We start from the raw sequence: 15,337 nt of genomic DNA on the forward strand, positions 1-15,337 counted from the left end.
CCGAAACAAATCTGTGTTTCATTTCGACCCATGGTGTAACCGACGTGCGTTTGATTAGTTACAGATATCATCTAACCCTCGCAGCTAGTAAACTGGATGACATGAAAAGACCTGTGTTGTATGAGAATGGCATACTCTATCCGCAACATAAAGGGTCTATTGAGGCTGGTCTGCTATTCCAGCCTGACGTCGGCCAAACCACTGAAACTGAGACCGGAGGAAGGTATTCATTCATTCTGGGTAACATTTTACTTTCCATCAGCCATGGGGAAAAGGTTAAAACCCCTTGGGGTGGTGGAGTCTCCCTCCCCACCCCTGGGTCGTGTTCATTAGGGCATGTAACAGAAAACTTTACGTGTTTTGCAACGGAAAACAAAAATTTGTGTGTCTTATTGGGCTCCCGAGTGGCGCAGCGGTCTAAGGCACTGCATCTCAGTGCTTGAGGCGTCACTGCAGACACCCTGGTTCGAATCCAGGTTGTATCTCAACCAGCCATGACTGGGAGTCCCATAGGGCGGAGCACAATTGGCCCACCGTGTTTGGCCGGTGTAGGCCGTCATTGTAAATAAGAATTTGTTCTTAACTGACTTGCCTAGTTAAATAAAGATTAAATGTAAAAACGTTTTTTCTTTTTCTTGGATGAGTACAGGATGCCCCTCACTGTTTTAGACCATTTTCTTCCATTTGGTGCCTTATGAACATTCCCTGTCATTAGGTGGGAGTAGGGTGAAGTTGTCCCTAGACGCTGATCTTGGGTCAGTTTTGAATTTCCCCCACTAAATGGTTAAGGTTAGGATTGGGGAGGAGAAGCTGATCCTAGATCTGCACCCCAGAACCATGAGGTGGTACTTACGGAACATGGTGTTGAACTGCTGGGGGTTGAGGTTCCACTTGCCCCAGGGGGTCTTGTGGCCCTTGGATTGAGCATAGTGGGCGTGGTTGAACTCGGGCTCTGTGCCGAAGGAATCCAAAACCCGCAGCATACACCTGTCACACACCACATTATAGTGTTAGCATACATCTGTAATACACACCGCATTATAGCATTAATACACACTTCCAGCTGTATGCCTCAACCACTAATAAATGGTTAATGAATTACATGATGCATATATTTTCCACACCTTCAGCATGGTCACAGATAGTATACAAAGCACAGAGAGAGCTTCCTACTGATCAGACTGGAACAGTAAAGGTTACACATCATGACTAATTAGAGGACCAGAGAAAGGATGTCATGTGGAATGGAATGACACATTCATGACCTTTTCTCTCTCGCTTTCTCTCAGTCCCTCTCTGTCACCCCCTCCCCTCTCAGTCTTTAGCTTTCTCTCTCTCTCTCTCCATCTATCTAGCTCTCTCTCTTTCTGTCACCCTCTCTCAGTCCCTATCTTTCAGTCTCCCTGACACATACTTTTTCAGATAATAAGTCACCCCCCCACCAAAAAAAAAATGTCCAAAGCCTAAAAATAAACACCTGGCTATGCTTCACCACTATTCCTTTCCATCTTTAATCCTTCTGGACAGAGCCCAACATACTCATCTGATTGACCCTTGGCGGGGTGGTGGTGTAATAATGAGTATTAATCAAATTGATGAGGAGCCAGGAGTATCAGAGGGGCCGGCTAAGCTCAGTCTGGGAGCCCAGGCAAGGCCACTCCTGACCAGGCAGATGTTTCGCAGATGGTGGGTGGGTGTGTGTGCATGCGTGAGAAAGAGAGAGAGAAAGACAGTGTGAGTGTGTGTGTTCGCAAGATGCTCAGGAAATATGGGAAATGGATTCACAATGAGGAAACTTAAGACTAGTGAGACTAAAGCCACAGCATGCAAATCTCTTTGTTTTTGAGACACTTGGGTATTGTCAGACGCAGTACAACATTCTTAGGAGATGATGAGAGAGAAAGAGAGATTCAGGTGAAATACTCTTTCAAATGAGATTGTCGTAGACTGGAGACAAAGGTTGTAATTCAAACATTGTTCAGATCAGTGGCAAGGAGTACAAAACTGTCGCCTTTAAGATATCAGTCATGTGTTTATAATGATTTCCATGTAGTATTGAGAATTAGACAAACTGAAATGATAGCGTATTATAGCCAGCAAATAATGATTACAGTTGATACGATGACTGAAGCAAGCATTGGTTTTCTGCAGTGAGAGTGTGTGAGAGAGATAGACCAATACATAGATCGATACAGAAAGAGAGAGAAAGACCGAGTGAATGTGTGTATGTGCATGCATGCGTGACTGTATGCGAGTGAGTGAGTGAGTGAGTGAGTGAGTGAGTGAGTGAGTGAGTGAGTGAGTGAGTGAGTGAGTGAGTGAGTGAGTGAGTGAGTGAGTGAGTGAGTGAGTGAGTGAGTGAGTGAGTGAGTGAGTGAGTGAGTGAGTGAGTGAGTGTGAGTGAGTGAGTGAGTGAGTGAGTGAGTGTGTGTGTGTGTGTTTGTGTGTGTGTTTGTGTGTGTGTGCGCGCGCCTGCCTGCGTGTGTGCGTGCCTGCTTGCATGTGTGTGTGCGCGAGAGGGAAGAAGAGTGACAGGACAGGAGAGGCGGCTGCCCTCATTAAATTCTAAAACCACTAATACTGCTGAGCCGATCACTGGAATTCTCCCTACAGTCCTTTCACTGCCCTGAACAACCACACTCACTTCCACTTTGGCCTTGGAAGACAATCCTCGCTCTCAAATTCTCTTCCCTCTTGGGACTCAGACTGCTCCCTAATGGCACCCTATTCCCTATATAGTGCAGTGCACTACTTTTGACAAGAGTCCAATAGGGCTTTGGTCAAAACTAGTGCACTACAGTGAGCTCCAAAAGTATTGGGACAGTGATACATGTGTTGTTGTTTTGGCTCCTGTACTCCAGCACTTTGGATTTGAAATGATACAATGACTATGAGGTTTTATTGTAAATAAGAATAGAATACATTTTTTAACACTTCTATATTCCTGTGGATGCTACCATGATTATTTTGTGCCCAATAGAAATTAATGGTAAATAATGTATTGTGTCATTTTGGAGTCACTTTTATTGTAAATAAGAATATAATATGTTTCTGAACACTTCTACATTAATGTGGATGTTACGATGATTATGGATAGTCCTGAACGAATCTTGAATAATGATGAGTGGAAAAGTTAAGACGCATAAATATCATACTCCCCCAAAAATGCTAACCTCCTCTGTTATTGTAATGGTGAGAGGTTAGAATGTCTTGGGGGTATGATATTTGTGCGTCTGTAACTTTCTCACTCATCATTATTCATGATTCATTCAGGACTATCCGTAATCATGGTAGCATCCACATTAATGTAGAATTGTTCTATATTAGAAGCTGTTCTGGAGAGGCTGGAAAATGAAATACACTTAATGATGCAGTCCAGGATCTTAAGCACGACAAATTTGTAACATGTACGAATTGGATTTGTAACATATTATAGGAATTGCAAAAAATAACATATCATACGTAATGAATCACATAGTACACAATTGGATGATGTAGTACACCAAAAAAAATAGGGACCCGTTTTGGCTCGTGAGCACCACTTTCAAAACAACTGGCTGAAATTATACAAAAGTTCTGGAGCATCACTTTAAGTGGGGAGGTAAAGAGCTGGATAGACAAGGAGGAGGAAGGAGAGGACATATGTAAGAAGAACATAAACAAGACAGGATTAGATAACTATGGGCGAGACCAAAACAGTTCCACGACGTGACTCGTCAGCTTAAAAATCTAAAATGCACATTCAACAGAAGTTTTGTCTGAAGTTACAGTAAAACAGTGGCATCGTATAACCTTCCAGGAAGTGCACATCACAAAATCAACACGGAATGAAGTGGCCAAATGTAAATGTCTTCACCAATGTGTATAACGAGGAATTAATCAATGCACTCATGAAAATGCCAGCTGGATCCTGCATTACGACCACACCGTCTGTAAAAAGGTTGAGTCTGTGTCCCAAACGGCTCCCTATTCCCTAAATAGCGCATTACTTTTGACCAGGGGCCTTGGTCAAAACAAATGCATATTATAGGGAATAGAGAGCCGTTTGGGATGCAGTCCCAGTCAATTTCCTCAGAGCAAGATGAAACAGGATGCAAACCCAAAACCAACAAAAAGTGTTGACACGAGAAAGGAAATCTTGAGGCTATTAGCGAACCTGACTTATTGTTCTCACAAGGCGGTTCTCGTAACAACCTCCAACCACACCGATGGGCTACATCAGAGGAACAATACCCACAAGGCGCCAGTTCAGAAAGTCCTATCAGTGGAGCAAACGCGCGTGCGGGCACACACACACGCACACAAACGCGCACACACGCACAATAGAGAGAGGGCAGAAAGCAGACACAACCATGACCACTGCTCCATTAAGAGTTAAGACCTTGACCTGATGTTCCCCTGGAAACGGCCTACCTACATGACGTCAAACGATTGAGCTCAGACATAATGCAATTTCAGCCCAGTGAGAGAGAACAGTTTGATGGCAGCCACTGAAACAGAGGTGGTTCTCATGATAGTGAGCTTGCTTGATGAGCAACCTTGCATGAGACCTGAAGACTTTTGTTAGCTTGAAAAAAATAGGGGCTTACAGAAGAAAAACTCATCCACCCATACAGGCAGGAGGAGCAGGCCCACCTCGGTCTGGTCTGCATGGCCCCCCGAATCTGATCTGGGGTCCCGTGTGACTCAATTGGTAGAGCATGGAGCTTGCAATGCCAGGGTTGTGGGTCCAATCCCCACAAGGGACCAGTATGAGAAAAAAGTATGAGAAAAAAGTATGAAAATGTATGTACCCACTACTGTAAGTTTCTCTGGATAAGAGCATCTGCTAAATGACTAAAATGTAAATCAAGCCTGGGTTTCAGCCTTCTCATTCAGATGCTAATGAGTGTGTAAATCACATCTGGTCCCCCCCTCTGTGCCTGGATCTTTGTCACCTGAATAGCTACCCCACCAGGTATCAAATGAGCTGCAAGAAATAGGCCTCTTAACCCCGCCAACCTCTCTCCGTTGCTCTCCAATCAGTAAATGAGCAGTGGGCGAACACTCTGACAACGTGCCACAGCAAGGCTTGGCATCCTACAGGGAGGGACACAGCCTCGGGAGACTCAGAGGGACACAGACAAAGAGCCTGACACTGTTACCACTTCCCAATTAGTCAAAGCAGCAAGGAGGATGCGGATTCCAAAGAGACCTCATCATGTGACACAGACGTAAACGAGGATACTAGGAAACTCATTGGATACAAAACCTAGGATGTTCATATTTGAACTAAGACATTTTATGACGACTCAGATAGATCTCCATCTAACTAAATTAACAACATCACACATGCTCCCGAGTGGCGCAGTGGTCTAAGGTACTGCATCTCAGTGCTAGAGGCATCACTACAGACCCTGGTTAGATTCCAGGCTGTATCACAACCGGCCGTGATTGGGAGTCCCATAGGGCGGCGCACAATTGGCCCAGCGTCTTCCGGGCTAGGGTTTGGCCGGGTTAGGCCGTCATTGTAAATAAAAATGTGTTCTTAACTGACTTGTCTAGTGAAATAAAGGTTAAATAAAATAAAAAAAATAACATCACACATCCCAGCCCATAACTTATGGATGACATGGGTGTGTATAAATACTATTACACACACACACACACACACACACACACACACACACACACACACACACACACACACACACACACACACACACACACACACACACACACACAAAGTTGAAGATATGGAGTACTTACTGATAGTGGACCCAGGAGGGCCCCAGTGTCTTCTTGAACTGGGTCAGGCCCACTATGTCAATGTAGATGAGCTCCACCACCTTGTCCCCCTGGGTGGGGCAGCTGGACTTGTTCCCCATCACTCTCCTCATGATCCTGCACGAGGAGAGGGAGTGGGCTTAATTAGGACCCACAGGGTATATCTGAAATGGCACCATATTCCTCTATATAGTTCACTACTTTTGACCAGGGCTCTGGGGTTCAGAACAGTTTTAAATTCACTGTAACATGGACAATAACGTTGTATTGTAATATATTACAAAAAGAGAGCAACAACAACATGTAAACACACAACAAACAAAGAGAAGAAAGCTATGGATTGTTTACACATAGTAAACCCCTCTTATTAAACAACTGGCGCCGAAGAACATGGCTGACGTTTTACATTCTCCCAACAAATTGTGCAATCTTGTTATTTTTTTGGCGTAACTTTAAAAAAAAAAAACGTATTGCGTACATAATGTTACTGGTACCGTCTCTTACGACCGAAAATAACTTCTGGACATCAGAAAATCGATTACTCACCGCGGACTGGAAGAAAAGGACTCGTTTTCCTTTAACGAGTCCGACGAGAAGGATATCCTGCTTTCACTGGAACAGGCCCAGATCCACGCCTTTTGCGTGAAGAAAAGACGCCAGAAAAGGGGACGTAGATCGGGGATCCTTCTGAGAATCCGGAGGCGAGCGAGTAAACTCCCAATGCTTTACATTCTCCTTGCTAACGTGTAATCGTTAGAAAATAAAATTGATGACCTACTATTAAGATTATCCTACCAACGGGACATTAAAAACTGTAACATCTTATGTTTCACCAAGACGTGGCTGAAAGTAAAAACTCACAATATAGAGCTGGCGGGATTTTCCATGCAACGGCAGAACAGAGACGCTACCTCTGGTGTCTTTTTGTCAATAACAGCTGGTGCGCGATGTCTAATATTAAAGAAGTCTTGAGGTATTGCTCGCCTGAGGTAGAGTACCTTATGAAGCTGTCGACCACACTATCCACCAAGAGAGTTCTCATCTGATTTATTTGTAGCCGTCTATTTACCACCACAAAGCGAAACTGGCACTAAGACCGCTCTCAACCAACTCTTTAAGGCCATAAGCAAAGAAGAAAATGATCACACAGAAGCGGCGCTCCTAGTGGCCGGGGACTTTAACGCAGGCAAACTTAAATCAGTTTTACCAAATGTTTACCAGCATGTGCAACCAGGAAAAAAAATATCCTAGACCACCTTTACTCCACACAGAGAGATGCATACAAAGCTCTCCCCCACCCTCCATTTGGCAAATTGGACCACAATTCTATCCTCCTGATAACTGCTTACAAGCAAAAACTAAAGCAGGAAGTACCAGTGACTCGCTCAATACGTAAGTGTTCAGATGCTACACTACAGGACTGTTTTGCTAGCACAGACTGGAATTCATCCAATGGCATTGAGGAATACACCACCTCAGTCATCGGCTTCATCAATAAGTGCATTGATGACGTCGTCCCCACAGTGACTGTACGTATGGATTACAGGCAACATCCGCAAGGAGCATTACACTAATCCGGAAGCTTATAAGAAATCCCGCTATGCCCTCAGACAAACCATCAAACAGGCAAAGCGTCAATACAGGATTAAGATTGAATCCTACTACACTGGCTCTGACGCTCGCCGGATGTGGCAGGGCTTGAAACCTATTACGCACTACAAAGGGAAACCCAGATGCGAGCTGCCCAGTGACGCGAGCCTACCAGACGAGCTAAATGCCTTTAATGCTCGCTTCGAGGCAAGCAACACTGGAGCATGCACGAGAGCACCAGCTGTTCTCGATGACTGTGTGATAACGCTCTCGGTTGCCGATGTGAATAAAACCTTTAAACAGGTCAACATTCACAAACCCGCAGGGCCAGACAGGTTACAAGGACGTGTACTCAAAGCATGCGCGGACCAACTGTCAAGTGTTTTCAACCTCTCCCTGACCGAGTCTGTAATACCTACATGTTTCAAGCAGACCACCATAGTCCCTGTGCCCAAGGAAGCGAAGGTAACCTGCCTAAATGATTACCGCCCCGTGGCACTCACATCGGTAGCCATGAAGTGCTTTGAAAGGCTGGTCATGGCTTACATCAACAGCATCCTCCCGGACACCCTAGACCCACTCCAATTCGCATACTGCCCCAACAGATGAAGCAATCTCAATTGCACTCCACACCGCCCTTTCTCACCTGGGCAAAAAGAACACCTATGTGAGAATGCTGTTCATCGACTACAGCTCAGCATTCAAAACCATAGTGCCCACGAAGCTCATCACTAAGCTAAGGACTCTGGGACTAAACGCCTCCCTCTGCAACTGGATCCTGGACTTCTTGACGGGCCACCCCTAGGTGGTAAGAGTAGGCAACAACACGTCTGCCACGCTGATCCTTAACACTGGGGCCCCTCAGGGGTGTGTACTTAGTCCCCTCCTGTATTCCCTGTTCACCCACGACTGTGTGGCCAAACATGACTCAAACACCGTCATCACGTGTTTTTGTTTTTTTTACCTTTATTTAACTAGGCAAGTCAGTTAAGAACAAATTCTTATTGACAATGATGGCCTAGGAACAGTGGGTTAACTGCCTTGTTCAGGGGCAGAATGGCACATTTTTACCTTGTCAGCTCGAGGATTCGAACGAGCAACCTTTGGGTTACTGGCCCAACGCTCTAACCACTAGGCTACCTGCTGCTGCTGAAGACACAACAGCGGTAGGCCTGATCACCAACAACGATGGAACGGCCTATAGGGAGGTCAGAGAACTGGCAGTATTGTGCCAGGACAACAACCTCTCCCTCATTGTGAGCAAGACAAAGGAGCTGATCGTGGACTACAGGAAAAGGCGGGCCGAACAGGCCCCCATTAACATCGACGGGGCTGTAGTAGAGCAGGTTGAGAGCTTCAAGTTCCTTGGTGTCCACATCACCAACAAACTATCATGGTCCAAACATACCAAGACAGTCGTGAAGAGGGCACAACAAAACCTTTTCCCCCTCAGGAGACTGAAAAGATTTGGCATGGGCCCCCAGAATCCTCAAAAGGTTCTACAGCTGCACCATCGAGAGCATCCTGACCGGTTCCATCACCGCCTGGTATGGCAACTGCTCGGCATCTGACCGTAAGGCGCTACAGAGGGTAGTGTGAACGGCCCAGTACATCACTGGGGTCAAGCTTCCTGCCATCCAGGACCTATATAATAGGTGGTGTCAGAGGAAAGCCCATAAAATAGTCAGAGACTCCAGTCACCCAAGTTATAGACTGTTTTCTCTGCTACCACACGGCAAGCGGTACCGGAGCGCCCTGTATTTAGCCTCGTTATAGTTATTCTTGTTGTGTTACTTTTTATTTTAGCCTACTTGGTAAATATTTTCTTCTTCTTGAACTGCACTGTTGGTTAAGGGCTTGTATGTAAGCATTTCACGGTAAAGTTTACAGTTGTTGTATTCGACGCATGTGGCAAATAAAGTTTGATTTGATTTGATTATTCAAGTAGGAAGTAATATAAGACAGGTTTTACCTAACAAAGCAGGACTAGAGTACACAAAGAACATGTGGAAGTTTTTGCAGGTGGGTTGCAACCACCTCACGTTGCACTAGCTTTAGCTGTATTGTGAAGTTATACTTCTGCTCATTCCATAGGTGACCTTGGGGAGGTAATACCTGGCGCTGTATGTATCAAGCATCTCAGAGTAGGAGTGCTGCTGATTTAGGATCAGTTTTGCATTTTAGATCACAATGAATAAGACTACATGGACAGGGGAGACCTGGGCCTGTATCCATAAAGCGTCTCAGAGTAGGAGTGCTGATGATCTAGGATGAAGTCCCAACCTGTCCATATGATCTTATTCATTATGATCCTAGAATTGTTCAATAAGAAACGCTCTTTATAATTTTACGTTGGAAAACGTTTTAACCGTTTTGCTACGGTACTCCGCACTGAACACCACCCAGATGTGTCCGAGGGGTGCACACACACACACTCAACGGACTCACTCTTTGAGCTCGGCCAGGGAGGCGGAGATGCGTACGTCGTGGCCCAGCAGGTAGAGGGTGGTGATGAGGTCACTCCATTGCAACAGCTCCCCCAGGGGGCCCCCACTGAAGGCGTTCTCTGCAATCTTGAAGCCCGACTCCTTGGTCAATAGGCCCAGGTGCACCAGGATCTGATGGAGAGAGAGGGGTATAGAGTGTCAGTTCAGTTTAAATCTACTGTTTCTCATTGTGGCTCAGTTGGTTAGAGCATGGCGCTAGCAATGACAGGGATGAGAGTTTGATTCCCAACGGGGCTATCAATACAAACATTTATGGGAATGGGATATTATCAACATATAAAAAATTCATACACTATTACTGGAACCCAATAAAATCACTGGGTGTAATATAGTGTGGAACTTTCTGTTTTCTTTTTCAAGTATGTTGGGCACATCGCCAACCATCTGGGTGTGCGTCTTTAGTTCTTGAAGTAATCCAAACGCAATTCAATGGGTTGGAAAAATGCAATAAGGCATTTTCCCTATTCAAACGTAGCAGAATGTACGTCAAAGATGCACTCCACAGAAGACGTATCATTATTAACATCAGAGCGCACAAGTCTCCTTCTATTCACCAGGGAACACACAGACACAGGAGAGAATCCAACATTAAAATGTTCTGTGCTTTCTATGGACATCTCAACACACTTTCAGCTGCTGTGTTAGCCAGCCACAATAATGCATCCCAAACAGCACCCTATTCCCTATATAGTGCACTACTTTTGACCAGTTCCCATAATAAACTATGTAGGGGATAGGGTGCAATTTGGGACGGAACCGCAATCACTAAGGTGCATTGCATTTTGTCCTATATTTATAAAAAATGTTTTATCCCAGGCCCCCGTAGGAAGCCTTTTGCCTTTTGGTAGGCCGTCATTGTAAATAAGAATTTGTTCTTAACTGACTTGCTTAGTTAAATAAAGGTTCAATTTAAAAAATTGTTCAGGAATTCATGGGTAGAGATAGGATTATGACTGTAATAATATAAAAAGATCTGTTTGTGCAGTCTTGCCAAGTTGGCTCCAAGTTGGCAAAACAGCACAAAGAGATCTGGGATCAGGCTTATTTGTTCCTGCTCTGAGCGTTTGGCATGATAGAGGTTGGGCTGAGTCCCGATTCCCCACACTTCTCCCAAAGCGTACTCTTGCTCACTCAAGCCAATGCTTACACCAATCACTTCTGGAACAAAGTGAAGAATTGGAGTTTCAGGTGCAAGAGACTTAGTTCCACTCTAACTAGAGGGAGTAGGGCTCTCACCATATGTCATATCCATACTGTTCGAAGCCGAATAGTCAGAAAGAGGAGGTGGAGGTGAATTCTGAAGATCCTGAAGTCCTGAAGATCACTAGGGAACTGAAACCTCTATTATTAATCGTTGGGGCCAGGTAGCTACCCAGAACACAATGGACTTTCCGTGTTTAAAATTTCTCAGTTCAGAAAGGCATGGGCTGATTCTGTTCTCTTGTCCAAGTAGATAATATATTTTCGGAGGTGTGTTTGTGTGAGTGCGTGCGTGCAAGTGTGTAAGTGCAAGCTTGCATGAGTATGTGAGTGCGTGCGTGCACATGAGTACGTGTTTGTGAGTGTGTCCGTGTCCTACCTTCTTCCTCTTGCGCTTGGCCAGGTTCTGCTTGGCAGCCAGGGCGCGGATGGCGTTGATCCAGGGGTCTTCCATGCGCTTGATCCGGAGCATCATCCAGCGGAACTCTTCTCGCCGAGACATGACCCGATATAGCTCCTCGAAGCTCGTCCGGATCTCCGTCTAGGAAGATACAACACAATTTAGACACTCCTACTCTTTAGGCGTTATGGTTTAACCCATTAACCTCTTTCAAGGTTTACCCTATAGAAGGAGAATGTTAGCATCTGAAAGGGGGTAGGTATACAGTCAGTAGGCACTTTTGTTTTGGATCGGCAGAAGCCCCAGGTGGGCGGAGTGTGCACATTTTAGACTAAAGTGAAATCTCCACCCACCTGGGGCACAGGACGATGACAAACGAGCACGCCCAATTGTGTTTGTCGTGATCAGTTTGAGCAAAGAGACAGAGAATCGCTAATCTTCATTACATAATGAGTTATGTAGGGTTTGAGGTCATTTGTAGATCAGTGATTCTGTAATACTGTCAATCTCCAACATGCACATTTCTATCGAAATCCATCGATTCACTTGAAGGGATCAGTCACAACATACAGGATATAAAGAGGATTCTCATCAACTTAAAACACTTAAGCTACAAAGTGCCAAGTTCTGCCAGGCGCTATTTGCATTACAAAGACATATGGCTCCTCATTGAATGCTGGAATGCAATGATAGCAATCTACACATTTCTCAGCTTCTCTCGGGTCAATATTTAAGAAAGCCGGCTTGGTTGAGATGCAGCCCTGCCTGCCATTAACAGCTGCTAAAGCTGGGGAAACAACGCACTAACAACGCTCTGGCAGTGTATTACGATCCCTCATCAGGACAGGAAATCACTGGGAGAGAAAGAGAAGTTCTGGGGGCTGTGTCCCAATTGGCATCCTATTCCCTATATAGTGCACTACTTTTGACCACAGCGTATGGGCCTTGGTCAACAACAAAAAAATCACAACCACCATCAACGGTGATCTCAAAGACAAAAGGATCACTCATGTTGACATATCCAAAGGGGGGCAAAGAGTATTCAATTTGGACTTATCGCATTATCCATAACCGGGAGCGGAGTAATATTTAAAGCCAATAACGACGAGCCACGCCCGGAGCTCTGAGCTCAGACGGCCCTGTAGGGAGATTTGAGCGAGTGCCCATTGGCATGGCGACAGGCATCATGGTATAAATCCTCTCCCGCTCTATAGTCAGTTACTAGCGGAATCACTGGAGTGACTCTACTCTTCAGACAGTGTGTGTGTGTGTTAGCCTATGTGCACTAACATTGCTTATGCATTAGTCGATACCATTTGAGCTAAAAGACAAGCGGAAGAGGTCATTTCTAAAGAGCACATGATGTCGTAACATTATAAAAGCAATTCAATGCCCTCGTGTCTTGGAATTTGTCTTCAGGCTTGGTATTCTGTCTGGCCAGTCCCCAGAGGGGTGAGAGTGAAAAGGACTGGCCAGGCTGTTGGTCTTTCAGCAGGGTGCAGAGACTGGCACTTATGCCCTTTTCACTACTGTGTTTTAAGATATTTTCTTATCACATTGTCATTTTCACATGGTGTCAACCTGAACCAAACTGTGTTAGCTGTAATATTTTATTTTCCTGTTGTCCTTTCCAGCAACTATACTCAGTTTGTCTCGGCTTGGCAGTGTGGAAAGCCCTTCAGTTCAGACACTCACCTGGCCCCTCCGGTCGGCCTCCTCATTCAATGTCTTGGTTCTCCACGGTAGGCGCGGGCACCAGTTCTCCACCTAAAATGACATTAACATCAGAACATAACATCAGAAGGAACTGAGATGGAAAATGTGACAGAGTGATTCATATGGGGCCTGTGAACTCTGCCAACGAAGAGGAGAGAGAGGAGAGGACACAGGGTCGAGGGAGGGAGGAAAGGACACTAGGGTTGTGTCCAAAATGGCACCCTCTTCTCTATAAAGTGCACTACTTATGACCAGATGTGACTATATAGGAAATAGGGTAACATTTGGGATGCAGCCTAGGGGGCAAATCAGGCAATCATTAGGCAGGTAATTATTTCAGTGAAAGCAGATGTCATGCTGACAAAGGCCTGGCTCGCTTTGTTCTCACTTCAGAGGTTCTGGGGGGGGGGGGGGGGGGGGGTTGATGCATCAACTAGCTACGGTGGGACCAGCCTCACTGTTGAGTGCAGATACAGAGATAGTCATGTACTGTAATGACATCCTATTCCTTATATAGTGCACTATTTTGGGGGGGTTTCTGGCTGATAGGGTATAGGGCTCTGGCCAAAAGTAGTTCACTACATTGGGGATAGGGTGCCATTTGGATAAACTCTTAATCAATTAAGCCTCAATCAACCTCATTCACTAACTGAGCCAGTGAGGCAACCAGTGGAACCCTGATACACTTCAACTGGCCCTTAAAATGGAGGCTGGGGTTTTAGCTGTGACAGCCCCAACGTTGGGGCCATCCGTCTGGCTGTCCACTCTGAGCATGGGAAATTAGGCTACATCCCAAATGCCTCCTCACTCTGAGGAGGGTGCATTGCGTGCGTGAGCGCCAGACAGAACGCGTGAGAGAGGCAGAGAGAGAAAGAACAAAGCTGATACTATATGGAAATACATGCATAGCGCCATGGTGAAAGCAGGTCACAGTGACTTGAGTGCAGTAAAATGCTCGGTGATAGAGAACTGTCTCACTGCTCAGACTTCTCACTGGCTGCATACCTAAGGGTTCCCTATGGGCCCTAGTCAAAAGTGGTGTACTAAATAGGGAATAGGATGACATTTGGTACACACCCACCCTCTCTCCCTTAAAGAAAAATTCCACTCACACACACACACAGTCCCAAAATGTTTTATATGTCAGCAATCAAGTTCTCAAGATATATAAACTTTCAAAAATACAGAAATACAGCCGGTGTTATGCATTTCGTGTCATATGATGCTGAGTGTTGCACCATGATGCAAAATGCATCATACTGGCTTTTTATGAAAGTTATATATCTTGATTGCTGACATGCAAAACATTTTGGAACTATGTCAACAATGGACTAATGAAACAAATACCAGAATATAGGTTTGGGGTAGAGTTTTCCTTTTAATGAATTTGGTGCATGTCTTTCCCAACAGGTTTTTTTCAGTAGAGTAAAATGACATTGCACGGTTCTTCCCCCAAGCATGACATTGCACGGTTCTTCCCCCAAGCACTGATCTCAACCGATACAACATTTATAAGCTCCCATATCTGACCAGCTCCCATATCTGACCAGCTCCCATATCTGACCAGCTCCCATATCTGACCAAGAATAATCAGCATAAAGAGTCAGGGACTTGAGTTTGATTAAAACAAACTTCAGTTCAGTCATTGCTACTTAGCAATGAGCTTCTCATTGACCACCAAAGGACAAACCTTATTTGTGAATGCTACGGTATAAATGGGCTTTAAATCTCAAGTGTGGTGTTTGCATGTGCGTACCCTACTCGCTAAGGTCATCAGAAAGCTACAGTACATGTTTCCATATTAACGCCTAGAAAAAAATGACTCACAAGTAAACTCACAAATACACTGCTCAAAAAAATAAAGGGAACACTAAAATAACACATCCTAGATCTGAATGAATGAAATATTCTTATTAAATACTTTTTTCTTTACATAGTTGAATGTGCTGACAACAAAATCACACAAAAATTATCAATGGAAATCAAATATATCAACCCATGGAGGTCTGGATTTGGAGTCACACTCAAAATTAAAGTGGAAAACCACACTACAGGCTGATCCAACTTTGATGTAATGTCCTTAAAACAAGTCAAAATGAGGCTCAGTAGTGTGTGTGGCCTCCACGTGCCTGTATGACCTCCCTACAACGCCTGGGCA

The 15,337-nt window shown here is 44.9% G+C and overlaps 1 protein-coding gene across 1 annotated transcript in view; it reads right to left on the reverse strand.

Moving 5' to 3' along the window:
* The window catches only part of LOC120051232 (alpha-1,6-mannosylglycoprotein 6-beta-N-acetylglucosaminyltransferase A-like), a 108,264-nt gene that overhangs the window by 42,914 nt on the left and 50,013 nt on the right, over window positions 1–15,337 (reverse strand). The window contains exons 6-10 of the mRNA XM_038997980.1: window positions 13,159–13,230; window positions 11,443–11,604; window positions 9,805–9,974; window positions 5,749–5,883; window positions 854–987 (exon numbers count right to left, since the gene is read on the reverse strand). Of these exons, the coding sequence (XP_038853908.1) occupies window positions 854–987; window positions 5,749–5,883; window positions 9,805–9,974; window positions 11,443–11,604; window positions 13,159–13,230 (673 nt within the window). The remainder of the gene's footprint in view (window positions 1–853; window positions 988–5,748; window positions 5,884–9,804; window positions 9,975–11,442; window positions 11,605–13,158; window positions 13,231–15,337) is intronic.

This window comes from Salvelinus namaycush, chromosome 7 (assembly GCF_016432855.1).
Source record: "Salvelinus namaycush isolate Seneca chromosome 7, SaNama_1.0, whole genome shotgun sequence".
Taxonomy (NCBI): domain Eukaryota; kingdom Metazoa; phylum Chordata; class Actinopteri; order Salmoniformes; family Salmonidae; genus Salvelinus; species Salvelinus namaycush.